The sequence below is a fragment of the Ursus arctos genome, unplaced genomic scaffold (genome assembly GCF_023065955.2).
Source record: "Ursus arctos isolate Adak ecotype North America unplaced genomic scaffold, UrsArc2.0 scaffold_8, whole genome shotgun sequence".
Taxonomy (NCBI): domain Eukaryota; kingdom Metazoa; phylum Chordata; class Mammalia; order Carnivora; family Ursidae; genus Ursus; species Ursus arctos.
The window spans coordinates 30,967,132-30,994,772 of record NW_026623100.1 but is presented as its reverse complement, the minus strand read 5'-3'; the positions used below and the strand labels follow the sequence as shown (position 1 = coordinate 30,994,772).

The 27,641-nt window shown below is 49.2% G+C and overlaps 2 protein-coding genes across 5 annotated transcripts in view; one reads left to right on the top strand and one right to left on the bottom strand.

The window, feature by feature from the left end:
- The window catches only part of RAB1A (RAB1A, member RAS oncogene family), a 29,382-nt gene extending 27,360 nt beyond the window's left edge, over positions 1-2,022 (top strand). Inside the window, exon 6 of the mRNA XM_026484541.4 lies at positions 188-2,022. Coding sequence (XP_026340326.1) covers positions 188-385 — 198 coding nt within the window. The 3' untranslated portion in view covers positions 386-2,022. The remainder of the gene's footprint in view (positions 1-187) is intronic.
- On the bottom strand, positions 1,862-27,312 carry CEP68 (centrosomal protein 68). 4 transcript variants are annotated; one of them, XM_026484514.4, is made up of 7 exons: positions 27,164-27,312; positions 16,822-17,208; positions 13,649-15,166; positions 12,152-12,274; positions 9,680-9,776; positions 6,247-6,419; positions 1,862-5,281 (listed from the first exon to the last, which is right to left on the bottom strand). In XM_026484514.4, the coding sequence occupies exons 2-7, from the start codon at positions 17,164-17,166 to the stop codon at positions 5,258-5,260; spliced, it is 2,280 nt and encodes a 759-aa protein (XP_026340299.2). In that variant the 5' UTR covers positions 17,167-17,208; positions 27,164-27,312; the 3' UTR covers positions 1,862-5,257. The 4 variants fall into 4 exon arrangements, with proteins under 4 accessions (XP_026340299.2, XP_044233593.2, XP_044233601.2 ...); XM_044377658.3 differs by having other exon boundaries at positions 1,862-6,419; positions 27,164-27,251; XM_044377666.3 differs by lacking the exon at positions 6,247-6,419 and having other exon boundaries at positions 27,164-27,251.
- Positions 27,313-27,641: the final 329 nt, after the last annotated feature.

Below are 27,641 nucleotides of genomic sequence, written 5' to 3'. Positions count from 1 at the left end.
TCGGTTTGGATGATGTGTGGGTATGGAGTCACCCAACAGCCCCAACTAGCTTACAGCCTTTACAGTCCGTGCTGTGTCTGTTCGGATTCAGTAAACTCAGTCCGTCCTCACTCTCCATTTCAGATGATAGAAATGCACTAAGTGGGAAAAAATTTTCAGTGTTAATTAAGCCTTACTGTTCTCTTAGGAATTTGCTGATTCCCTTGGAATTCCATTTTTGGAAACCAGTGCTAAGAACGCAACGAATGTAGAACAGTCTTTCATGACGATGGCAGCTGAGATTAAAAAGCGAATGGGTCCTGGAGCAACAGCGGGTGGTGCAGAGAAGTCCAATGTGAAAATTCAGAGCACTCCAGTCAAGCAGTCAGGTGGAGGTTGCTGCTAAAATTTGCCTCCGTCCTTCTCTCACAGCAATGAATTTGCAATCTGAACCCAAGTGAAAAAACAAAATTGCCTGAATTGTACTGTATGTAGCTGCACTACAACAGATTCTTACCGTCTCCACAAAGGTCAGAGATTGTAAATGGTCAATACTGACTTTTTTTTTATTCCCTTGACTCAAGACAGCTAACTTCATTTTCAGAACTGTTTTAAACCTTTGTGTGCTGGTTTATAAAATAATGTGTGTAATCCTTGTTGCTTTCCTGATACCAGACTGTTTCCCGTGGTTGGTTAGAATATATTTTGTTTTGATGTTTATATTGGCATGTTTAGATGTCAGGTTTAGTCTTCTGAAGATGAAGTTCAGCCATTTTGTATCAAACAGCACAACCAGTGTCTGTCACTTTCCATGCATAAAGTTTAGTGAGATGTTATATGTAAGATCTGATTTGCTAGTTCTTCCTTGTAGAGTTATAAACGGAAAGATTACACTATCTGATTAATAGTTTCTTCATACTCTGCATATAATTTGTGGCTGCAGAATATTGTAATTTGTTGCACACTATGTAACAAAACAACTGAAGATATGTTTAATAAATATTGTACTTATTGGAAGTAATATCAAACTGTATGGTGATAAGTATTGTTTTAATTCTTATGGTTAAAGGGAAATAGAGCCTTGCATTATACTCAAAACAGCCATTTGTGTGTGCAACCAGGGCACTGTAGACCTATCTTAGAGCAGCATCCAATATGCTTTCCAGATAATATACCCAGTAAATGACCTAGGGAGGCTTCTGTGCTGTATAGGGATTTAACCAAGCTTAGTGGTTCAGGGAGACTAAGTTGTACGGAAAACAAGTTTAGATTGTATGCTATTTAGTCTATTATCTCTGGTCCTTCTCTAAAACCATTTGAAATGGCTTCGTCAATCAACATTTTGTTAATTCTTCTGTGGTAGAGGTGGAAAGCAGCACCCCTTTCCTAACTGGCAAGTGATCAGACTAATGCGTGTGCTGATATTGTTTCTTCCATGCTCTGAGTCACATGTCAACTGTTTTATCCTCCACCATTGTATAATTTAGGTTGGAGGAGAGTTAAAGCATTAAAGTAGAAGGCAGGAAATTTGCTATTGATTCCCCTAATTTTAGGAATTATATCCCTAAAAATTAACTGAAAACACAAATGCTAGGTGGGAATGATAAATGAGAAAAATGTATTTATTTCAGTGGAATTTTGCACATGTGAAAATTTTGTTAAATAGGACCTTAAAGAGCCTAAGGTTTGTTTTTATTGTGGGAAACAAAAATCTTTTGCTAACGATGACATTTTGAGGTGATAGAAGTCAGAGACTGTTTCCTTGGGGTTGAAATGGCAGCCAAAACATTCTCTACTTGGGCACTTGGGATGTGGCTGTTGGCAGCATGTTTTATGGTGGGATCTTTAATCCAGTGATAAAATTTAAACTAAAAACAAGCCAAAAATGATAGGTTTCTTTATTTTCACTAAACAGGCAATTGAAATACATGGTACAAAAATAAGTGGTAAGATTATTGTAAAATGAAATGGACAGAATAAATATTCAATTTAATTTTCCATCTATGAGAATTTCACAATAAAATCATAGTTTACTTTGTATTATAGATGTGCTTGTTGGATCTATTCATCCTCACATAAGGCAACTGAAAAACCCCTCAAGTTACCATGAGTTATTTGCGTGAAGATTTTTTTTTTTTTGATGCTTCAAAGGTTTGGTTTTTGCCTACAGTATATAGGGGGAAAGAATTAGAAACTATTTTCTAAAGTAGATGAATGCTACAGATACTAGCGTGATGCTGTGCACTTGGTTTTATACAGCAAGTTGTTCAACGGGCAGCTTATTGGTGAGTTAACAAGAACGAACATTACATGAATTTAAGATGTAAGCATATTTACACACTTAGTTTTGAAAATCTAGTGTTCTTTCCCCCATGGCAGTCAAGACTGGGGCTTACCACAGGATGTTTCAGCATGCTTCCCTATTTGCTTTTTTACATATGACAATAAATGCAGTTTTGAAAAAAATAAAATATATTCCCATTTCTACCCCCATTTTCAAGTACAAACACTTCAAGCTACTATGGGCTTTAATTTGTTCACTTAATAAGGGGAATTCCCACGTCATATTTTAATGTCTGTGGCTGCCATAAATTAGCTTACGTAAGTGAAGTGTTCTGAGCCTGGGTGGTCGCAGTCTCTGGGAAATCCTAGTAGAATGATAGCCACTCTGATCTGAGCAGGAACTTCCTGTTCTTTGACTTCTGAAATTTCCTTTAGCATACATGTTGTCATTGCAGCATATTTGACATCATCCCTTCTTTATGTTCCCTTTGAAGCCTCAAAACAGCCCTGTTTTGATACTGTCCCCTATTTGCAGATGAGCCTAGCCGTGGAGCTGCAACTTGAACCCAGGTCTTAGTACTACTACTTCCCTGTGGACTTCGATTCTATTTATTTACAGGGACTACTAGGAAATTTTACTACAGGTAAACTTGGGATCTCATAACTACTGTTACATCCATGTAAGCCACTGCTGTCCTTAAGGTGAATGTGCACCAGCTATGGTGCAGGGGCCCGCCGGGCTGTCTGCCTGTAACCTGGCTGTTCTGCTCATGGACACGCTGCTGGCAGCATTTTCCTAGGCTGAAACCATTTCAGCTGGTTTTAAGGGTGGTCTTGAACTCCTTACAGCACTACTAAAGATAGAATTAACTGTTGTGTTGAAAACCCAGTGGCATTCACAGCTAGGTCCAGAGTACTCTCAGTCACACCTCATTTCAAAGGAGATAAACAAAAATACCTTAGATCATCTCTGAGTAAAGTAATACCTTCTTGGGAAACAAGGTACTCCGAAATAAAATACTCTGAAAATCCTGTCCATTGAAGCTGGTAATTATCAGGCTGGATGGGAACAGAATGGCATATTCAGCATTCACTTGCTGTCACATTGGCCAAGTTTGTTTCCGTAGGGTTGCCGTCTTTGGGTTTTTTGTGAATAGAAACAGATCTATCAAATACTAGCAAATAAATGGGTTTAACGCCTCAAGGCTATCCTGTAACAGTAGAAAGGCATGTACCAATTTATAGCCACATCAAAGAGAAGGTGAAATAGATCAATTTAAGAACAGAGGCCATTAGACATTTTTAAAGCATTTGTAGGTTTTTAAGAATATTTTACGTACGTAATTACTTGCTCTGGAGGTGTTTTGTTTTGTCCTTTCTAAATCTCACAATGGAACCACGATTAATACGGAGATGGCAGAATCAAAATACATAGTTGAATTCTGATCATGCCCTTGCTTGTTGGTACATCATACCATAGCAGTAAGCACTTGAAAGAATGTATTTTATATAGTTTACTTTTGTAGTTAATCTTTAAATATTAGAATTTAACAGCTTCTTTTCCCAGTGATGATAAAGTCAGATTTTAAAGCAGAAAAGTCACATTTAATAATATGACGTCAAGTTCATATGGAGGTAAATGAGATGGTGTTATGATTATGTGGCCCCAAAACTAAAGTCCTAAACTTCTTTTAAAGAAGGTAATTTTGTATTAAATGTTTTATTCTGAGGGGATGTCAGAAGTCTGCTCATGAGAATAATTGTTCCCAGTGTCACCTCCTTTAGGTTCAAGATGACTTGTTCATTTCTCTTTATAAACATGAGATCTTCCTTTCTTAAGAACTCTCCTCAAATGAGAATCTGGAAGGAGTTTGAAAAAAGATCTCTTAAGTGCTTATCTCACATATATTTAAGTGTGAAGAATCCTTTTCTGAAGTCTTATTAGCCCACTGTAATACTAGAAACACATGCTTTCCTCCTTCCATGTTCACTCATGACACAAGAGATTTTTTAAAGGTCTTTTAAAGGTTTTGCTTTTTTGCAGAATCTGTGGTTCTCAGCAATAGCTAATAACATTTTGCTTTAGAAAGATCCACAGGCTCTATGTTTTTTTTTTTTTTCCTATCAAGGTATATGTGACTCCCAAGCAATGAAGAATTTCCCTTTCTTTTCTTCACTACTGACAGCCTTAGTTTCTGGAGTTAACCAGGCTGCATAACCCCATCAATGCCCTTCTCTTCCCTGATCTTGGACTAATCTTCCAAGGGAGAGTAGGAATGGACGAATGCGTCCTCCTAGAGGTCCCCTTAAGGTGTGGATAATCAGGCCATAGTCCTACGGAAGCTCAGTGGCAGTTCCCTTAGTCCCTAACACATTTTCCTTTACTGTATTACTTAGGCAGGCAGAGGGAGCCCTACTAAACCCTGAAGAGAACTTAAAAGGTTCCTAACAGCCAAAAATAATTTGTTCAGAACTCTCTGTTAATTTGGAGATTTAAAGACTCTAAAATCTTCAAGAGGGATTTATAAACCTAAGCTTAATTTTATAAAAAGACCCAAGTTCCTGGCCAATGATTCATGTTTTTCAGTCTCTTGGGTCTTCCGGTATGCCTTAGAATGCCAAGTTTCTGGTACCTTCTCTCTCATGTGAACCTTCTTCAAAGTATCTCAGCAGGTAGACTATTTTAGGAGCTCTGTTCTTCTTAACCGGATTTTGGGGTGTGTGTGTATGTAAAAGACCTGTAAGCCTTATTAGCATTATTTTATCAGAAACTGCAAAGCTATATGCTTTTGTAGAGAAGCACCAAAAGGAAAACCTCAGTTTGGAAGGATTCATTTTAAATAACGATAGTAACTCAACAGCCCTTACTTCAGGGAAGAGAAAGGCATTTTAAAGCTAATACATTACGGTTAAGTTTCCCCCTTGATTTCAGTGTTAAGTGGCTCTTAAAAGGGCTTCCTGAAAGTTTCCCACCAGCCAGGTTTTAGTCGACAGATTACATATCTGCTTGAGAAGATGCCTGAAAGAGAGAGAGAAACCTTTTTTTTACAGGCAGAAGGCTGCGGAGGAAGAAATGACAACAATCACTGTATTCATTTTAGAACTAAAACAACTATTGCTCAGATTTCTTTGAGGCAAGTACGGGGACTTCCTCCTCTTGACATACCTTGATTTCATTCTTTACATTCTCTTGGCTACAGTGAATTGTCACCTAGAACGTTTGTGAATTAAGCACCGCATTTTGGTTGTGGGAGAGGAAGTTTCAGAGAAAGTATGGTCCAGTTGTGGAATTGTACAGAATGTTGGGCAGTGGTGATCCCCCCATTGGGCACCATACCTCTGCTCTCTTAGCTCCTCTTCCCAATCATTCCCTGTTCGACTTTCCCAAAGATCAAAAGAAAGTTGTACTGTTAATTCTCTAAGGCATGTTACCCCCAAATATCCCCCTAGCCCTTTTTGGAAGGGAGTTTGCAGAGATCGTTGTTGGGAAGGCAGGGGTGGGGACCCATCAGTAACTGAGTCTCTGTGGGCACTTGGTGCTGTCGAGTTGCTTGAAGATGGAGCACCAAGGGAGCTGAGCAAGAAGAGCCTACAGAATAGGCAGCCTGACAGTGGCCCTATACTGGAGAAGCTTCCACTAGAGGAGTTTGGAGTTTTGCCACTTGTCTTGAAGGGGTGGGGGTGGAGGGACTGCCACAGAAGTGCGAGCACAGGGCACCCTAGTCCTTAAGCAGGCAGCAAGGGTGAAAGGAAGTCCTGGAAAGCACCGAAGCGAGCCAGCTCACCACAGGAAGACCCCCAACCTTCTTCCTGGCAATCGTAGCATGTTTTTCAGCATGTCTTCTCCTAGCATTTCATTTGTTCCAGTAACTGTTGGTTCAACAAGCATCTAAGTAGCAGCCAACTGTTAGAGCAGGAGCTCTGTACCCTAATCTGGCACTGGGGTCCAAGGACAGATTTTCTTCTCATGGGCTGCCTACTTACCAGGCTTATCCCCTTCACATCAGTGCTCTTGTGTGCCACTGGTGTGTTGTCAGGGATGAGGGTGCAGCCAGCCAGCATGTCCAGAGAAGCCAAGATAGCGTCATACAGGCGATCTGCATGGCTCTCCAGCTCACTGGGCTGCTTCGAGATCCTCCCGAGGACATCCTTTAACACTAACAAATGAGGTTCAAAGCAATTAGGCCAAAAAAAAACCCCCAAGACAAAAACACAACATGTACTTCTATTTTCTAAAGAATCATAGAAGGGTGTAGCGTTTTATACAAAATAGTAACATGGCATTAGTTTAAGGATGTCCACGCTTTTTAACAGTGACTCTCCAGGGACTGGAGGATCTCTTATTAACTTCTGACTAGAGCTGAAAGAATTTCACTGGCTCCACTTCGGATTTACATAATTCATAACGAGGCGCAGAAGCATGGTGCTCTGGTGACTGGTGTTACCTGGCTTTTAGAGTTAAGACAGCAGGCACACCCAGATCCTACGGGGCAGGCCTAGATGAAACAAAACAATATGCCAAGATTAGGACATGAGGTCCTGCTGTCAGGTCCCAACAGCTTGTTGGCTGGGGAGCTGGTACTCAGCGTGTGTACAGGTAGCCTGGTAATGTATTCGGGAATGCTTTGAACCCTTTTTTGTGGGTCCTCAAGGAACAGACTTCAAAAGAAAATGATCTGAAAGCAGGCTAAGATGAGCTTAGGCCAGGATTTCCTCCTGCAGGCCAAGTGGTCATTTGAGGAAGGGAAGGACTAGGTTCAGAGTGCATCACACACAGCAGGCTTGTTTTTCTCTTAAAAACCTTATTTCCTTTGTTAAACACAAAGGCTGTGTTAGCTTCCTGAGCCTCTATCAGCTGTGTTAACACTCCCTCCAGTTTCCTGCTACAGCTGCAACGCTGCCAGCGCAGAAGGGAAAGGGGAAGCTGCCTATCTGCAGAGGATGCGGATGGCGGGGCGGCTGCGGGGCGATCAGCTCTAGGGAGGCCGCAGCAGCGCGGTGCCATGTGGCCAGAGCCCCGCAGTGCAGCGGGGTGCGCGGGCAGTGCCCGGATTCTCCCCTCCGCGTTCACCGGCCCCGGCTCAGTCCTGTGTGTTTGTCAGTGGAATTCGGGGGACCTTTATTTTTTGTTTCTGAACTTCTATTTTAGGATGTTAGAATATTTAGTTGGGGCCAAGTAAAAGGAAAGCTGGGCGTGAGAAAGAAATCTTTCCCAGCCAGACTTTCACATTGTCCTTGAATACTACATACATACAGGAGCCTGGTTCAGCTTCATGCCAATAGGCTCCAGCCGTGTGATCCAGCTGAATTCGGAGTTTGGGTACGGGAGAGGACTGGCAACACGTGCACCAGAGCAGCTGGGCCAGCACCCAGTGAGAAAGCCAGCCCTCCACAGGGAGGCCTCTGGCAGGAGGCGGAGACAGAGACATTTTGGAGGGGGAATGACTTCGGTTCTTGTCCCTATGGTTCTGCTTACGACTGGGGAAGAAAGCGGGCTGCGAAGCTGGGTAGGGGTGTGTGCGCTCAGGCTCTAGCCACGCTGGCAGTGGGCCCTGGAGAGAGCTGAGACACTCGTGCATCTAGCTGGAGAAACCCTGTGAAGGTCAAGGGGAACGTGTCATCTTCACATAACACAGAGGAGGGGCAGAGGGTGGGAGGGGCAATGTGTCAGTCTCAAAGGGCCTGGGTACATACCTGAAAATCACGGGAACCCCATGTGCCTCATTTTGAGACAAGGGTAAAGGGGGATGTTCCTATTCCAGATTAAGCACTGAGAAATATTATTGGGTTGGTTGTTGAATGAGGGTCAAAGAACCTGTAGTTTTTAAGAGGCCCATTGTTACAAGTGGCCTCTGGGCAGAGTTTCCTGGTATGGAGCTCCTCCTTCCCTTCCTGTTCAGGCCCCTGCACCTCCAGACACAGCAGCAGGGCCATCAGCAGCAAGGGGCTGGACAGGCTGCCACCGCTTGTGTGGTCTAAGGCAAATTCACAACTCTGGGGGGAGAGTAATAATAGCATCCATCTCAAGACTGATTAAACGGGAGAAAAAATCCTGTATGTTAACTGCTGCTTGCAGTGCCTGGCTCACGGTGTTCAGTGTAACACGGATGTAATTCAAGTAGCAGAGGAGCTTGACGTACTGAATTTCTGCCCCAATAAAACCCAAAAAACCCTAGTGCAAGCCCCAAAACAAAGGCCTCCTGAGGGCAGGGGATTGCAAGGGCTCCCATAATTCGCACTGGATAATCACTGCCCTGCTAAAAGCCTTCAGTGGCTGGCTCCCTGTCCCATTGAAATCCCTCTGCCTGTTCACAGTTCTCAACCCTGGTTGTTTTTCATCCCAGGGGATATCTGGCAACGTCTGGAGAGATCTTGGGTTGTCACTACTGGAGAGGAGGTGAAGGTGCTACTGGCCTCTAATGGGTGAAGGCCAGGGGTGTTGCTCAACATCCTGCACCGCGTACGACAGCCCTCCTCACAGAGCGCTATGTGGCCCACAGTGTGGCGACTGCCCAGGCCGAGCAGCTCTGCTCTAGGCCACCTCGCTCGCTCGCACGCAGCACTTCTGGTCGCGACAGCGCCGCCTCACTGCCTCTTAAGCCCAGGGGTCCTGCCCAGCTTTGCTTCTGTGGTTTGTTTCCAGCAGAAGCCCCACCTCACTCCAAAACTGAGGCAGAACATAGACGGGATCTTCTAGCTCTTGCTTGTCTAGTCTTACAGGAAACCAGGAGCTGCTCTTGGCGATCCATCAGTTCTTTGCTTCAACCTAGCACCCTCCGAGCTCATCCTCCATTTCCCGTCTGCCCACAGCAAGGACAGCTCCGATCGTAAATCCCTGCACTCTGCATGCTTAGGTGTACTCTCGAAGTCTGTGATTTTCCATTTTCCTAAGTTGGGAACCCATCCTGCAAAATGAACTCGAGCCTTTCCCCTCTCATCAGCGCGCTTCTTCCTTCAGTCCATTCCCTGAGAATGGACTGCTCTCAAATACCCAAACGGATACTTCCTCAGAGCAGAACACCAAGCAGATAACCAGAGACGGGTTCAGCCTGTTCAGCTGGGAAAGGAGGGGAACCCCTGAGGGCTCCCTACTGTGAATATCCTATCAGAGAGCCAAGGACGACTGGATGAAAACCAGCATTCCTGCGCAGGTCAGTACCGGGGGAAGGCCAAAGAGTGTCCTCCTTGCAGGCTCGACTCTGCTTACCTTTCGGTGAGCAGCTCGCTGTGTGGCTGCAGGGGCAGGGACGAGGTGAGGGCTGGCGAGCAGCCATCAGAATCTAGGGCAGTGGGTGAGGCCGGGGGATGGGGGGGAGGCTCTTGCTCTACTGGATCCTTACCGGTGACCCTGTGGCCCCTGGACCTGCTGCTGAGAGGGACTGCGTGCCGGCTCGTTTCAAAACTTCAAGCATCTCACCTGGGGTGTTATCCAACAGGCACTGAAGAAGAATCTCCCCTTTCTGTAAGACGCTCTCCGTCAGGGACTGGTGTTCATCTATATCTTTCTTAAATTGCTTAAAGCATATCAGAAAAGAGAGAAAAAAGCTTTGTTACTATTGTTTTGTAAAACTTAAAATGATCCTTTGTGGAGTAGCTCAATTGCTCTGTAACCTGGAAGACAAAACCCACCCAATCTTCAGAATTCCCCAAGTAAGCAATACATTAGTTTAACTTTACTTAGTTTGAGCCCAAAGTAAATACAGACTCAATCCTTTTGTTTACAATTGGACAAAAGAAGAGTTTTCTTTTCCCTGGCAGAGCCTGGTTCATGAACAGCTTGGAGTCAGGGTTTCTTTCTGCCGTACCTCACAGGGCTTTCTTTAAACCCACAAGGCTATGGGATTCTCAGAACACAGTCTGCTATTCTAACAAACCTGTTAAGAACCGCAAGAAAGGGGCCCCCACCCACTTCTTCCCTCAGTGTCCTGCTCTGTGCAGACCTTGGGCCTTGGGAAGGCATCAGGGAAGCTGTGAGTCTCCTAAGTAGCGGATCTGGTTTCCCCTCGTGGGTGCCAAGCCTTGCAGTTGTTTTTGATGTTCCTTTAGCTGCTAAGATGTGTCAAGTCAAATCCATGATGGCCTTTAGTACAGGGTACAGAACTTGGTGGTTCACATTCTGGAGTCAGAATTTTACTCTTGGATTGAACTATATTCCTGTCTTTAGTTTTCCTTTGCCCTAATACCTGTACTTATTATTTTATTCTTTAGTATTTTCTGTAGCTCATACGCTGCCATAAACCCAGTGTTAAGACAAAATATGAGACAGAGTCACAGTTGACAATATGTGAACACACATACACACACACGCTTGTATGAGCTATCATCTAAGCAGGGGTCAAGGTAGCTCATACGTACGCATGAGGCATGTACCAGTCTGTGTGGGAAAGGGGCTGACAGCGGTCCCACTTCATGACACAACTGTGTGGGTGACACAAGAGGGCTAGTCTTCACTGACTTGCGAGGGTAACTCCCAGCCCAGATCTCAGTTCTACCCACAAAGCAAGAAAGCTGCTCTGACTAGCCTGCAACTTGAGGCAGAGAAGGACAGAGTGAGGGATAAAATGGAGGGAATGGACTTGTTCTATTTGGCACTTGCTTTGATGGGGATGAGGCTGAGGCACTCTGGAGACATCACCCAGATATTCTGAAGGAACTTCCAGATTATTTCCCCTCCCCACAGTGGTACTGCCCCTGAGCCCCCAAGGGGTGCTCAGCTCTGCACACGCACTCGGAAGCTACAGAGAGGACCCTGTCACACTCAGCCTTCTCCTCCCTCAAGCACATTCTGGGTGAGGCCCTCAGGGCAGCCTCTCTACACACAGCAGGGAACAGCACTCCCACTAAGGTCCAACAGCTGGCCCAGCCAGGCGAGGCCCTGCCCCTAAACTGTAGCTGGTGCCGTGCTGGAAAACAGGCCCTCTCCTGCCAGGGTGCGGGAGGCGCTGGGGGCGGGGGGTGCTCCGGCTTAGGCACAGGTAAATCCTAGCCTCCTCTAAAGACACTTGGCTAGGTTACAGAAATTCAAAGAACTGTCTCAGAAAACCCTTTCTAGACTAGCCTCACAGGCTCAGACCCCACAGACTACCTCTGCTCCTTCAAAAGAGGTTAGGAATGCTTGGCCAACCAGACATGCCAGAGGCCTGTGGGTAGTGCGGTCAAGGTTAATGTTAGACTTAGGGTAACCGTATAATTTATCATCCAGCTCAGAACACTTCTGAGGATGGAGGGGGACGTACTGATAACTATACCAGATCAGCAGGCACAGACTATCACTCCAAATACGCCTGATAGAAAGTCCAGTTAGCCAGAACTTGTAATTAAAGAGATCTTAAAAATAACAAAGCCTTAATAAAAAAGAGGCAAAAAAACAACAAACAAAACAAAAAACCAAACACACCAAGAAGCAAATTCCAGTCAGTACTATCCAACAACCTTCTGTGATGATGGAAATGTTCTCTCTGCACTGTTCAATATGGCAGCCGCTAGACAAATGTGATGCTGGGACACTTGGAATGTAGCTGGTGCAACTGGAAAATATGAACCTTTAACTGTACTTAATTTAAATAGCCGTATGTGACTAGTGACTCGTAACAGTGCTGTTCTGCACCTAACCCGAGACATCTGCAAAACTGCACTGCAAATTCCCTTAAGAATATCTGATTAAAGGTAAATCTTTTTTCTCCAAACTCTGCTTGGCCTGGGAAATAACTCCTACATTTTAGTTTTTCAGCATTAAGAATTTGAAAAGGGCCTCTGATTAGATTTCAGGTAAAATAGTCAATTGCGCCATAACATACCGAGTATCGGTTATTTGAGCTTTTACTTTGTAACCAAGTACTTAGCCACCACTCTGGTGGGTGAACAGCCAGAAGCCAGGACCACATATTACCCGGTAAAGCTGCAGGGAAGACTTGAGACCTGTAAGATTGGACTTGGACGGAATCAGGTGGTCGGTAGTGTCTGCTACGTTATGCAGCCAGCGAATTAGCTCTTCCAGCTGACAGCAGAACGTCTGTGTAGACAAAAGAACACACGGTGTTATTGACCGAACTGCGGTTGACATTTTCAATCCAGGGGATTCCGGGACACAGACTCTGCACCTTTTCCAAGCGTTCCCTCACTTGAGGGGGTCAGTCTCTTCCCTCCTCCCCTGCCTGTCCCCACCCCATGACTCCAGACCTCCGCGAGGGCAATATGATTTTGGTCGCCCCTCAGCCTTTGTGACACCAAAAATGACAGGCCGAGAGAAGTCCGCCCTGCACGTGGGGAGAGCGGCTGACGGGAGGACAGGGACCGGCCCGGAGGACGCCCGCCTACCATGGAAACCGATTCTTGGGTGAGCACCACTGCTAACTTTCTGTCCCCGAGGAAAACAAAATAAAGGCCTATAATGGTGACTAACTTTAACCTATGGCAGGAAACAACTGACTTAAAACTGCGTGTCCCCGTTCTGCATTTGCCTCCCAGGTATCTCGGTCTTTATCACAAAAGAGGCACATGCTAACAGCTGTCCTACCTGCTTCACCCGACAAAGAAAGTCATACACGGGACGTCCCAGGGCTGACTGAGGCCCTCAGATGCTAGGGAACACGTGGCACCCCGGCTCACGGTCTCTCGCCCCCTGGCCGGCTGCTGCGCGTGCAGCGTCCGTGCGCTCACCCAGGACACGAGGCCACGCGCGGACTCTGTGCGCGTGCAGAGCCATGAACATCCTTGCGTCGGGGACTGCAGAGCCCTCGGCACGAATTATCTCATGTCATCCGTACAACACCCCGAGGAGGCAAGGCTCCACGTTTTACAAATGCGCAAACTCGAAAGACTGAGCCGCAGTTCCAAGTGCGGCAGTGCTGGGGTTCAAACTCAGATCTGCCTGATGCTGGCCACCCTGCCCCGCGGTGTTAATCCTACCTCCAGACAGTCACGCGTCTACAAGAGGTCTGGTGACCCAGACGGCCAGGACACAGAGCATCTAAGGACTCCAACCCTAGCGCTCCACCACTTCGTCAACCTGAAGCTCTCAGAAGTCTTACAGTCCAGAAAACCATTCACCTCCGTGCAGTGCACTATTCCCCAAAGGCGGTGAGCGTGCACGCGGCTTGTGCAGGACACCTCTCCCTCCTCGAGGTCGAGAGCCCTCGCGGCAGCCTGGAGTGGTGGTGAAGCTCAGGCCCCAGGCTCGGGCGGGCAGCTTCCCCAGCCCCCCACTGCCTCTTTCCAACCGTGAACTGCCCACGGGAGTCCTTACCGGGCAGAGCCGTGAGACTCAAGTACGAGAAGGCACAGCGCGGTGCCCGGCACATACAAAGCGCTCAAGGCCACTACGTTGGAGTCCACGCACGCGCAGAAGACACACCTCTAGGCGAAGGCCCTCGAACGCAGAGCTTACCTTCACACACTGCACGAGCGATTCTTTTCCCTGCTCTCCCTTCCCGGGAGGCTGCCCTGTAGCGTCTGGGTCCAAGCACGCGCGCCGGTCCCACACGGCTGGCAAGGAAGAGCGTGCTCTCAGCGGTCCGGAGACCCCCAGGGCCTGGCTGCTCCCCAGACTGCCGTCCCCCGTAGAGCCCCTTGCCTGGACGAAGGAGTGCAGCAAACGGTGGTTCTGGCCCTTGGGGCCCCTGGGCGCTCTAAAGGCAGCCCCAGAAGGAAGCTGGCTTTGGCTCGAGTCCGACGGGAGGGAAGCTGGCCCGTCACTGTCTGACACGTCCAGGGAGGTCTGCCCCTCGGCAGCCCCGGTGGGCAGGGTCACCAAGGTGGGAATGGAACCTAGATATGAAACCAAACTAGAAACCTGCGTCAGCCGAGTGGGCAGGGTGAGATACTCGTCATCACTTTCTACCTCCTCTTCTGACTTCCATCCAGACTCTGTGCAGGCAGCGTGCCAGACACCCTGGCTGGCCCCCTTCTCTCTCTCTGCCCTGGGCAAGGGCCACCCTCTGTCCCATGTCCTCGGCTGGGGAGAACCCACCTCAAGGTGCGTGCCCACGGGGAACCAGTCCTTCACACCCCTCAGGGCTGGCTCTCTGCTCTCCCAAGGACCATCCCTACTGCCTGGGGCTCTGGGGGTAGATGCGAGCTGGTTACAAGATGCCAACCCCACGCTGCCCTGCTTCTGGGGTACTCCAGAGGGCCACTGCATAAGACTTGGCTCTCTGGGCCTAGCGAATGGCAGGGCAGAGGCCTCTGCTGATGGGCAATTCTGGGAGCCATTAGTGGGTGACTTCAGGGTACTTGCTGGGGAAACAGAAAAACTATCCAGGTCTACGCCCGAGTCCTGCAGGACAGGGTCAGCCAGTATGTGGCTGTCAAGGTGCTTTGGGAATTGAGGCTTGGGCCTAAGCGGATAAGTATAGTCCAGCAGATCTTCATACTCCTTATTCGGGTTCCAGAGCGGGGAGTGGCGGTCGGGGGAAGGAGGTAGGGAGTCTGGCAGCACACAGGCCCAGTACTCGGCCTGGAAGGAGAGGCGCCTCCCGCCCAGCCCAGGAGCATCAACCCCGGAGGACACAGGCCGGGGTGACCACTGGAGTCCCGGCCCCACCACAGAGGGGGCCGACTGGGGGCCAACCAGCTCCAGGGAGGAGGAGACCTTGGCTATGGAGCAACCTGGAGGCGCCGCCCTCTCTCGGCAACCCTGGAGACTGCTGCCCAGGGAGGAGGCAGAGACGCTGCGGCTGGAGAGCCGAGGAGCAGCGGTAGCTTGGCTCCCCAGCGGCCTCCACCTCGGCGGGAAAGGGAAACCTGAGTTGTGGGGCTGCTGGCTGAGGTCTAGCGCCCGCGGCGACTCAACCGGGGACGGGTCATCTTCGCTATCGGCATCGTGTCCCGAGCAAAGGCCTGTGGCTCTGGGAACGCTAAGAGTCTGAGGTAGATCTTCTGAGGCAGAAAGCCTGGTCTCCTCCATCTGCAATGAGAAGAGGGAAGAAAAAGCACTCGGGTGAAAATAAGCAAACCAAATTTCTTTCCTGGAGGACAACTATGGAATTTTCCCTGGGGACCCAGATGATATTCCGAAGAGCTCTTGCAGTGAGAGTCTGCATCTGATGCACGAACTAGGCAGCATGGCGGGTGGCCGGCATGGAAGCTCCGCGCGCTGCGGGAAGCAGACCGTCTTTCCCAAACCGTTCCCACGCTCCAGTCTTTGTGCAAGCAGACAGAGGGTGCAGCTCGCGCGGCTCTGTCATGCCGAGGCTGGAGCACACCACCTAACCTCGGAGAAGCACGTCCTGGGCAGAAGAAACCCCTGCCCCGAAACCCATCCCCACCCAAGAGGCAGGTGACCCATCGGGCCCGACCCGTTCAGCTCAGGCCGGCTGTGAATGAACGAAGCAAGTCCCTCATCTCAGCCTCTTCACACTGAGTTTTCAATCTGTTCGATGAAGAACTTGCCCCCGAGGAAGGTAGGATCAGACGCAATGGTTAAGGGCATGGGGTTTGGAACCACACAGACTTGATGCCAACCCAACTGCCACCTTCCAGATGGATGACTCTGGGCCTCCCTTCCCTCATCTGTAAAATGGGGATAGTAATAGTACCACTTCCTAGGGACATGAGGATTAAAGGAAACTCAGGCGTGAGAAGCACAGGGTGAGAGCTAAACGCACAACAGGTACCGCAGTACTAAGCTCATTTATAGTAAGCTCATGAAATAGCCTATTTCTGTGTTTGCTTATCTGCTTCCTGCTTCACTAAATCCCTGACTCACAGGTGCCCTGGGCTTCCCACCACCCCTGGCTCCCAGGCGGATGGGCCCAGCTGCTGTTTTCTCCCAGACAGTCATGCTCGGAGCATCCTCACAGGACAAAACTGCACGGGGGCAGCACGCAGCAGCCAAGGCCACAGTGGTACTGAAGACATCAAAGCCATTCCCATGGAAGGCCTTGGCAAGCAGAACATAAGATGATGTCAGAGCCAGGCAGGACAGATCATTCAGGTCACCTTCCCAGTTATACTGAGGACCTGAAAGACTTGGTGGTATGCTTGAGGTCACAGAGCCAAGCAGGACTGCTTGCTCCCTGTGACTTGACTAGGCAAGGCTCTCCTGCAGTCAGGGAGGCCCAAGAAAGTCTTCTTGCCCAGGGACAGTGCTCACCACAGAGGCTCCAAGGCTCTGCCAGGTTCCCTGGGTCCCCAGGGGATACAGACTCAGAGCCTGAAGGAATGCACAGCCCTGGACCCTCCCTCCCCAAGTCTCTTCAGGCCCCCCCCCGCCCCAAAGAGTTCAGATCACCAAGTCAGAAAAAGGACACGGCTCCCCCTGTCACAGCTCCCCCAGCCAGCCCTCTGGGCAACAGGTCTTGGCCACAGCATCCCTAGTCTTCAGAAGATCACCAATCATACTCGAGGACCAGGAGATGCTGTAGACAGAGTCCCCAATGGCCCCAAGGCCCAACACTCCAGGTGAGCCTGTAAAACAGAAATCATCACACCCAGACTCCCCCCAATTCCCCACCTTGTACAGGAGCTGAGAAAGCAGGTAAGATAGTAAGAAAATGGTAGAACATACTCCCAAAGGATCACATGAGTTAAATCTACAGTCCCATTGGCCTTATTACCTACCTGGTTTCCCACAGAGTGCAAAAGGTCTCTAGTCCCGGTGCCAGCAGGAGGAAGCAGGCAACCAAGAGCAAGTTTAGATCTACCAGCTACTGGCTCCCTGCTGGTGGTGTTGGCCTGTGGCTGGTAGGCTCCAGAGGGGCTGGGGCCAGGGGCACACAGCCCCTCTGTTCCCCACACAGGTGAGACAGGCCCTCTCTCAGCTTCCAGGCACGGTGGCTGCTCCTGCTCCCCGCTCGTGAGCCCCGGGGTGTCCACCTCCTGCTCCCTGCAGGTCCACTGCCCATAGGACAGGGTCTTTGTGTCCGCGGGTACCTCCACCTCTGCCTTTTCTTCTCCCAAGGCCATTGAGATGTTCCCAGGTCAGGGTTCCCTGAAGCCTTCAGCTCTCTACAAAATGGGAAAGGAAAAGAAAAAAGATATATTCTCTGCATCTGTGTCCAGGAGAACTTACTTTTTAATGATGAAGACAGACATCTGCAATGAAGGAAACCACCAACAAAAAGGTAACCTACTGAATGGGAGAAGATCCTTGCAAATCATATATCCAATAAGGGTTTAATACCCAAATATATAAAGAATTCATAAAACTCCACGCCAAAAAAACAAATAATCTGATTTTTAAAAATGGGCAGAGGACCTGAATAGACATTTTCCCAAAGAAGTCAGAGAGATGGTCAGCAGACACATGAACAGATGCTCAACATCACTCATCAGCAGGGAAATGCAAATCAAAGGCACAAAGAGAGATCACCTGACATCTGTCAGATGGCCAAAATCAAAAAGACAAGAAATAAGAAGTGTTGGCAAAAAGGTGAAGAAAAGGGAACCCCTTGTGCAGTGCTGGTGAATTACTGAAACTGGTGCAGCCACCGTGGAACACAGCACGGAGGCTCCCCCAACACCGAAAACGACAAGTACCACACGGTCCAGCTCTTCCACTTACGGACAGTTACCGGAGGAAAATGAAAACGTTCCTTTGAACAGATCTACGCAGCCTTACTTACTGCAGCATTACTGACCACGGCCAAGATATGAAAACAACTTAAGATTATGGAAACAAAGAACGAAATCTTGCCATTTCTGACAATATGGATGGACCTAGAGGGTATTATGCTAAATGAAATAAGTCAGAGAAAGACAAATACCAGATGTTTTCATTTATAGTTGGAGTCTAAAAACCAAAACAAAGAACAACAAGAAGAAACAGACTCAGAGAGAACAAAGCGGTGGTTGCCGGAGAGGAGGGGGCTGGGGGGAGGGGGCAACAGGTGACGGGGACTCAGAGGTATAAACTTCCAGTTATACAGTCAGGCAGTCACAGGGTGTATGGAGTAGGCCAGTGCAGTATGGGGAATACAACCTATAACGTTGTAGTGACGCCGTATGGGGACAGACGCTGTTGGCTAGCACTCTGTGATGCACACAATTGTGGAACCACTATGTCGTACATATGAAACTAACAAAAATAGGCCAACGATACTTCAAAAAAAAAAGGGACCACCTTTTTTTTTGGTCAAAGAAAAGAAAGAACGAATGGTGTCTATCTCCGCAGAGGAAAACACAGGTCTGGCTTTTCCCTGGCCCCGGAGTTTTCTGAAGCGGACGGAGTTGTAGACCACTTTGTTCTCTGCTTTTATGTGGCCAGTCCCAGCCCCAGCAGCTGGTGCCCAGGCAGGTGAATGCAGGTCCAAATCAGAGGCAAGGCTTAAAGCCACACTTTTGTCCTGGCCCCACTGGGTAAGGAGCCTGGTCGGGGCCCCCCCTGCACCAGCCCGGCCACAGTTCTTTTGCTGCAGTGCTCCCATTGGCAGGTGGCTCTGGCCTGGCTCTGACGGCTGTGCTCTAGGGAACAGCAAGTCAGGGCATGCTCAGGCCTTGGCTGAGCCCAGTGTTCCCCCAGTGCCCACTTTGCCTGGTGGAGGAGGCAGGATCCTTTCAAAACACAGAAACCCCACCTTGGGCTATGGACCAGGTGGCGCCTTCTCATTCCAAGGATGGCCGGCAACCAGAGACGGGGCGAGCAGCAACTCTTCTCCCACTAGCTTGCAACTGAGGGAAGCCGTGGAATTCTAGGCAGGTAACAATGTAATGGCCACATAGCATGCATGCCCGTGACAGGGAGAGAGCGTGAGCATGTGTGCTGGGTGCGTGGACAGGCAAGGGAGAAGCAGGGAGGGAAGAAAGAACAATGTGGGGGCTGGACCTGAAAATACAACCGTTCCTTTAAGAGTTTCAGGGGTAACAGAGAACCCTCCCCTCAGCCTAAGAGTACAGGCAACAAGTACTGGGAGCACTGGTGCTGGGAGCACTGATGCGTGGGAAAGGGGCTGGGGCTGAAAAGCTGGCAGAGGGGAACCACTCCCAGAGGTCTGGGAAGGGGAACAAGGGAAGCTTAAGGGCCTAGGATTTCGGAGGCCACCTGGAATGCACTGAGCCAACCTCAAAGCTAGAACCTGGACAAGAATAGCCTTGCTTCCACAGAGACCAGGAGCTGAAGTGATAGCAAGAGGAGGTGCTGGGGACAACGGGAAAGCCTGAGAGAGAGGGGCTGGTTGTGGAGAGGGGCTCATCCGGCTCAGCTCGCACACTGGGAAACAACTGGGTGTGCACAGATACACCCTGAGAGCGCCCGTCCTGGAAAGGGGTCCTGCTCTGTCTGCCCAGGCACACGAGGCTCCAGGCCCACTGGGAGGCGACCCCAGAAGAGCACACACACTTCACACGTACTCTCTTCTCGCAACCACCACACGGGGCAGAACAATAATTTTTTTGGACAGGTAACATGTGGTTGAAATACAAAAGGTGCTGCAGAGAGAAGTCTCCCTCCGCCCTCGTCTCCATCCCTCATGCAAACCAGCTACAGCATGCAGGGCTTGGACAGTGCCCGGAACACGGTGCCCACGGTCAGCAGACGCTGGGGCGTCGGGGGCACAGAACCAGTGTAACAAGCCACCTTGCAAGCCACAAAGGAACCCAACAGAGGGAGAAAAAGCAGCCAATGTTTCAGAGAACAAAGGCAAAATATTTACTGTTAGTTCCATAAAAATAGGTAAACAGTCTCAGTAATTTGTGTATATGTCTCTGACCTCTTGATGCATATGCAAACACAAAAATCTCTTTCATCCTTCTCCCTCTTTACGTAAAAGAGGCACACTGTACAGGACACCCTGTTCAGAAGGTTTTCTTTCCTTTAAAAAAAAAAAAGTATCTCGGAGACCTTTCCTCAGCAACACGCAGAGCGAGAGCGGGCTTCCCTTCTTTCCTATCACTGCCCAGCACTGCACTCCGCTGGAGGGGTGCCTTCGGGTTTATTTCTCTGGTCCCTTAAGGGCGGATGCTGGGGTTATTTCCAATCTTTCCTTATTTACAAGCAACGCAGCGAGGAGCCACCACCAACCAGCAGCAGAAGCACGCAGGCGCACAGCCCTCGCGCACCTGCTAGCACGTGCGCAGCGTCCCCACCCAGGACTGCGGCGGAGGGCAAGGCACCTGCACAGCCGCCTCTGCTGCCGAGTGGCCTTGAAGGGTGGCAGCGACTTACACCCCCACCAGCAGTCCGCGAGAGTGGGGTTCCCACGGGAGCAGGTCGCCTTGTCGCCCTTCGCAGGGGGAAACCAAGGCTGAGAGAGTCAAATCCAGGACGGTGTGACTCCAGAACCCAAGCTCTTTAGGCACTATCAAGGGAACAAGGTATAAAGCAGACGAGCACGTGAAGGAGAAGAGGGAAGAGAGTGACAGGACAGCGAGATGAGTGCTGCTGTCCTGCGGGGACAGGTTTCTATGGAGCCACAGCCTCACCTTGTGGCTGTTTAAAAAGCTACACACGAAGATGTTTTTAGCTGAGCCCATGAGCTGGAAAGTGTAGCCTGCAGCCCCCAACATCTACTTCTTGTTCCATTCCTAGAACTCTCTCAATGGCTAGAGTCAGACCATGATGGGTGGCTAAGTCCCCTTTTACCGGCTTTCCCGTTCCACTAAAGGGTGTGGGCTTGCGACAGGGGCAGGAATAAGATGATGCCGGGACAAGAAAACGGTGCAAACAAATGATCTCTCCGTTTTGATGATGTAATTTTTATGTCTTGTCTGGACTCATTATTCAAAAAAGAAGGTATCCATTTATCCTGGGGGGTGGGGAGTGGTGAGCTAGAACTTTAAGCTAGTTAGGAGACACCTCTAGGTCATTTTCAAGTGTGCATACAAACCTGAACTAGGTTAATACTGTCGCCAGAGGCCCTTCAGCAACCAGGTAAGATGGTCTGCAATAACGATTTTCATGGAAACAGTGCTTCGGAAAAGGCAGGTTTATTTTCTCAGTACGGATAAACAGTCTCTTTGCAATCTTACCTATTAATCTGCCTGACAAATCACGCCCCTCTCCAACTACACCAGTTATGAGAAGACAGACACATGTGAAAGAAAAGAATTAAAAGAAGTCCACGAGAACTAATTCCAAGTTGTATATAAGATGCTACGGAACACAAAGGGAGAAATCAACTGGGATAGAAATAATCAGGGAGAACTCCTTGAAGTAATGACTGTTGAAGGCAAAAGCATTTTTAAAAACATCAATCTTGATGAAGTGGCCTAGCAAATGCACAAGCTTTAGATTTCTGGGGTTCAATCCTGTCTGCACTTGCCAGGCGGGCATCTGCATGAAGGTCCAGCCCTCATTTCCATAGATTCTAGATTTTACACATCACTCCTTCTAACCTTCTGCGGTGAGGGTGGAGGTAGGGATTCTGCTTGGACATTTCCAATGAGAAGCAGCTTATTCCTTTTCCAATGGACTGCTCTGGATGATGAAAATGACTTGTGGTATTGGACCAACACTGCCTCCCAGGTCAGTAGCTTTACGGAACCTATTACTGTATGTGGGGCTTCCTGCTCAGAGATCACGTATCTTACAATGTTCCTACAGGCTAGCAGCTCTGGGATGGGCAGAGGCCTCAACCGGCCTCCTCCCCAACAGGGAAGTACCACAGGGTTGGAGTGAGGGCCTGGAGGTCTCGGAGCACACACAATGAACAGTGAATTCAACCCTCCATCTGGGAAAGGTCTATACACACCAGAACTGCTCTGTCCTTGGCCAAACCAAGAGACGAGCCACATAAGCTTCAGGATATTCTAGCGACCACCTGGACTTTGCTACTAAATTCTCCATTAGTCCCCCACAGAGGCCAGATGACCTATCAGATATATATAATTAGGAGTGATGTAGGCTTGGCATCCACTTGCCCTACAGTAAAAATATGCTCACACGTCACGTATGTGGCAACACTAACTCTGTAAGCCTGGACACCTGACCCTTCTTGGTGTGTGCTACACCCCCCACGTCCAGCCCCGTCACAGCTGCCAGCGCTTCCTCCCACGTGCTCCTATCCAGGATGGGGGGGGGGAGGAGGGCTGTATTAGGAGAGACAGAGGATACTCCTCTCCTAAACTAAACCATTCAGATAGAGGAATGATCAACCAGGGAGCAATCCTCCTCTGATCAAAAAAGGACTATCTCCAGGATTCACTGAATCACAACCTCCCTATGAAATAATTGGATTTATACCAACCTTGCCAGGGAAGCTGTGTTGGGGCAAGGCCCATCTCTGTCCGCAAGCACGCGGCCAGCCACCTGTACCGGCTGCACAGGCCAGGTACTACTGCACAGAGCAAGCCCGACCAGCTCAGGGGCCAAATGCTTCAAACTCCCTGTGTTTTCACAGGAGGCCACAGGTATAGGTGGTGAACGCACACATAGTGGCAGAATCTGACCAGAGAACCAGACAAAGCAGCTCTCAGTGCTGCTCCTTCTCTAAAAACATCAAACTGCCCACAAGGAAAGGGGGAGGGAGTGGGGTAGGACCCAACATTGTCAGGTTGTTGGAAAAGTTTCTGGGGGGAACTAGATTTATGGGAAAGAAGCTTAAAGGCAGAAGCCAATCCAGGCGTGGGAGGCAGCAATGATAGGGGGAAGTACATATGCGGGGGAGGCCAACAAAAGGGCCGGTCACAAGAGGCCAGGGCCTGCCTCAGAGTGGGGTGGGTGCCAGGAATGCTGGGGCTGGAGGTTTGAGACCAGGAGGTCAACAGCCAAGTGCAATCGCCGTTCTACCTGCCCCCTCCCTGGCTGTTGAAGCCCCCAAGTCCCTTAGTTTTCCCCACTGGTCCTGTCTTTCCCTGTGGGGCAGGTCACCCTGAGCGCTATGTCCACCTTTTTTTTTTTTTTTTTTTTTAAGGTCAAAGCCAAATAAAAGGAGCCAAGTAAAAAGGAAGAAGGGGTTCAAAGCTATGGAGGGTAGACATGTTTCTCCCGGCTTGGTAATGGGCCGATGCCATCCTCAGACTCCTCCAGCACCAGCAGCCCCTTTCCTTCTCCTCCTAGGGCTACTTCCCTATGTTTTGCTTAGAGTCGGAGGGAATCCTCCAGCACCCGAGGAGGAGCCACTGGCTCCCTCTAAATCAATACGGTGGGAAGGCTGCTTCTCTAGCTTTCTCACTTGCTCACTCACAGGCTGGCAACTGACTGGGGCCACCAGGTAGCCTCGCAGCAAGGCCAGTCTTCTAACTCATCACGCAGGTCTAAGGAAGGCCTTTAAAGAGATGCTGCTGCCGCATCTACAAGCTTGGCTGAGCTTCGAGCCCCCCGTCCACTCAACGGCGAGCTCTCTGGCCTCCTTAGCAGACCGTCCCCATCCAAAAAAACTCAAACCATGAGGGTGCTGAGGACTCAGTGTGTCTGTTCCCACCAGAAAGCAGGGCAGAAAAACAGCTTTCCTGTAACAAAAATCTCTGCTACTGTCTGAGCAAGCTGGCCCTGACCCAGGGTTGCAGTTCCACAAGCCACTGCTTATACTACTGTGCTGGGTGTCTTCTGTGAGGCAGTCAGATTACATGTATGAAGACTGATAAGACTCTTACTGATAAGAATGCTGCTCACTGTACCAAAGGATCCTCTTTTGGAGAACACACCGGAGAATTCTCTGGCCTCGGTAACAAAAACAAGTGTTTCATTCAACAGCCAGTTTGTTTTTACTTTAAAGGTATTGGCAAAACTGATAGAATTTTACTCTTTGCTTTGACTACTAGGAAGCTCAGCAACAAATGTGCAATCCTACCCAAGCTTAGCACAGAAAGACAGTCACCTTTTGTACTAATCTTACCCTTGACTTCATCTTACTTTTCCTTCAACCTATCTGCCTCAGTTACTTCTACTAAAAATCTTGTTATATGGGAAGTATCTTGGAATGATTTCTCAAATCATTTTTTGGAACAAAATATAAGAATTGTTAAAAATAGAATAACACGATGAATAGAAAAAAAGATCATAAATCCAAGACTTTATCCAAAAACCGGAAGGAAACGAAACCTATTTTTAGCAATACTTCTAAAAACCAAATTCAGGGACGCCTGGGTGGCTCAGTCAGTTAAGCGTCTACCTTCGGTTCAGGCCATGATCCCAGGGTCTGGGATCCAGCCCCACGTCAGGCTCTCTGATCAGAAGGGAGCCTGATCCTCCCTCTCCCTGCCGCCCTCCCTGCTTGCTTGCTCTCTCTCTCAAATAAAATCTTAAAACAAAACAAAACAAAACAAATGCAGATACTTATGTTAGTACCTTTCTACTCAAAGTGTGGTCTGAAGCCCAGGAGCACCGGCAGCACCTCAGAGCCTGTTGGGAATGTAGGTTCGCAGGCCCCACTGGAGTCTGGAATCAGAATTTGCGTTTGAGCAAGATCTCCAAGTGACTCGTAATGTTTCAGAAGCACCAGGTTAGTCAGTAAGCCTGTTTCAGCATACTGGAAAGAATTACTACGATGGCTTTACAACCATTCACTGAGTACCTTTTTTAAAACAGATTTTATCTTAAAAAAGTAATCCCTACAGCCAACGTGGGACTCAAACTTACAACCCCAAGATCAAGAGTTGCAGACTGTACAGACTGAGCCAACGAGGCACTCCACTGAGTGCCTATCCCATGCCAGGCACACTTGACAAGGAAATTTATGGTGCTTGTCCTTAAAGTCTTTGCAACAGGACACTAGAGAAAGTTCACACCTTACAGCAGGTTTTTAATACCTAATTATAGTATGCCACATTGGGAAAGGAGTTCCCAGAAAGAACCATATTCCCTAGAAAGGATTCAGGATTCATTATGGCTACATTAAAAACAGAACCAGAGACCAGAATTCTCCTGTGATAGCTACAAGTGAAAAGGAGAAGGTATTTGTTTTGGAGACTCCAAATAATTTAAGAAAAACTGACATATTAAGGGGACCTACAGCTGGAAGGAAATGTACAATTTAGCCTGCTTCCTGCCCCCAGAAAGTGGTACAGGAAAACCGGGAAGTGAGGCAACATCCCCCAGGGGTTCTATCTGCCACCTGTAGATCTGGCCAATAATAGGTCTAAAGCCAACGAGAAGACGTTTTCCACTTTTCACAATGTTTGTGAGTACCTTCAAAGACAGGAGACAGTTTCTTCATGAGAACAGAGCTAAGTTATAAGGAAAAAAGCTACTCCAAGTCCATCTCCACAAGCTCTGCCTCTCCGTCCGAACCAATCATGCTACAGATTTGTCAGCCACAACGGGCCCCATCTGCTCCTCTGCTCTGACAGGACGATTCTGAGTATCAGACCACATTAAGAGCGTATCAACCACACTACCTGTAATACTTGGCCAAGTTATTACCTGGTGCTTAATCAATCAGTCTCTAGTGGGTGGTGAGACTCTAAATGAATAACAGATAATCTGTGGAATAGTTTCACTGTGGGGGAAAGTCATGAAAGGCTTAAGGACTTTAAAGTCCAGCAACAGATAAGGACTAAAAGGCAGAGAGACCCTGAAGGGTCAAGTACTACACAGATACTTAATATTAGTAAATCTACTCAAGTATCTGTTTATTTTTATCCTAATAACTGCTAACGACTCCTGAACATTTTCTTTGAGCCACGAACTATGCTAAGCACTTTATATCAATATCTTATTTAATCCTCAGAACCCACGGAGTAGGTACTACTATAACTCCCATTTTACAGGTAAGGAAACTGAGGCACAGAGAAGTTAAATAACTTATCCAGAGTTAGTAACATGACAGATAAAAGCCTGATTTAGCTTAAGAGAGCCAGAAGTCAACTGCTTCCCTAACCTATAAAAATAACTGGTCCAACAAATTAAAGTAATGAAAATTTTTGTTTTGTCAACTTTTGGCTACACTGCTGGGTTTTTTGTTTTGTTTTGTTTTGGCTTAAGTCATTGAGTGTCTTCTACTTCCAAGTGCTAGGAGCTGGGGAAACCACTGGTTTCAATACAATGTGATGTGTTAAAGCAGAGGCAGAAGAAAGTAGCCTAAAGGAAGACGTGATTAAATAGCTGTGGGGTGGGGAAGAGCTTTAAATGTTTTTCAGAAGAGGTGAAACTGAGTTCTTTGCTCTTTTTAGTACTGACTGGCCTAGAATTGATCCAGGTGAGGCAAGGAACGCAAATGAGAAGTGTTGACCTCTACTTTTAACCAAACCCTAGGCAAACTGACCTAGTCATGCATCCCTAGATCTAGGAGCTGTTAGGGTACTTATGAATACTACCTATCTTCGTGCAGGCCCCACTCCCCCACTGAATTCCCAGTGAAGTCCAATCTGCTCTGGCACTGGCAGGTTTCCGCTCATTTTTATTACAAACAATATACCGAACCCAACCAAATAATTAAAAGGACCTGGGCATGTGTCCCTAGGCTGCTGAGAACAGTTCTAGTGATGACAGCTGGAAAGGGTGGCCCTTCTAAGCAAAAAAGCAAGACATTTTGCTTTTTTCCCTCCGCAGCTGCTGCATTCACAGAACCAAGAAAGCATCATCCGTCTCCATCTTTCCCGTGGGAATGACCCTGAGCTGGTGAGAGAGGGTCTCCGCGTCAGCACGGCCCGGGAGCCAGGCGCGAGCGCCTGACTCCCGGGGCCACTTGGCCCCCAGCGAGCGCGCAGGGTAAACAGCACACGCCCGGGGAGAGGCCGCGAGGGAAAGTGAGTTCGGCCGGGGCCGTACAGCCGCGCAGCTGCTCGGACGACAGGATACGTGGACACGCGCGCCCTCCTCGGCCCGGACTCCCCGCGCTCAGGCTCTTCCAACCCCGGCCTCCCGCCTCCGCGCCCCGCACCCGCCGTTCCGCCGGCAAAATGGAGTCGAAGGCACGAGGCGCCCCTGCCCCCAGGAGCCCTTTGTGCCCTTCCCGGCGGGGAACGCGGGGCCCGGAGACGCGCCCGGTCAGGCCTCGCAGACCCGGAGAGGCTGCTGGGCAGAGGCGCCGGACCGCGCGGGCGGCGGCTGCGGAGCCCCGACCCCCACGTCCCGGAAGCTACTTACCTCGCCTCAAGCGCTTCGGACGCCCCGACCCGGCCTGCGGCGAGAACAAGCCGACGCGGCAGCCCCTACGCGGGGGTCCCAGGTGCAGACCGCGGCGCTCACGCCCGTGTCCGCTACGCCAGGGGCGGGACCGAGCGCCGACCACGCCCTTCGGGCCCTCCCCTCCTCCGTGCGGAGGCGGCCTTTGGGGCGGCGCGGCCAATCCCAGCCCTAGGTCTGGAGGCTCGACCAATATACGACCGATCCCCCCAAAAGAGCCCACCCCTCGTGCCGTCCTGGCCTATGGGAGGCCGGGCCTTCTTCGGCCGTCCCTCCCTCGCCTTCCGCGCTCGCGGCTCACGTTAGTCTGTTTTGGGCGAACGGGGTCCGGCGAGGGCGTGTTGTACGGTACGGGAGCTGTGCTTAAGGGCGCTCTCTCCTAGCGTGTGGGTCGCACCCTGAGTCATGCGTTCATTCATTCATTTTGCGCATGGCACGC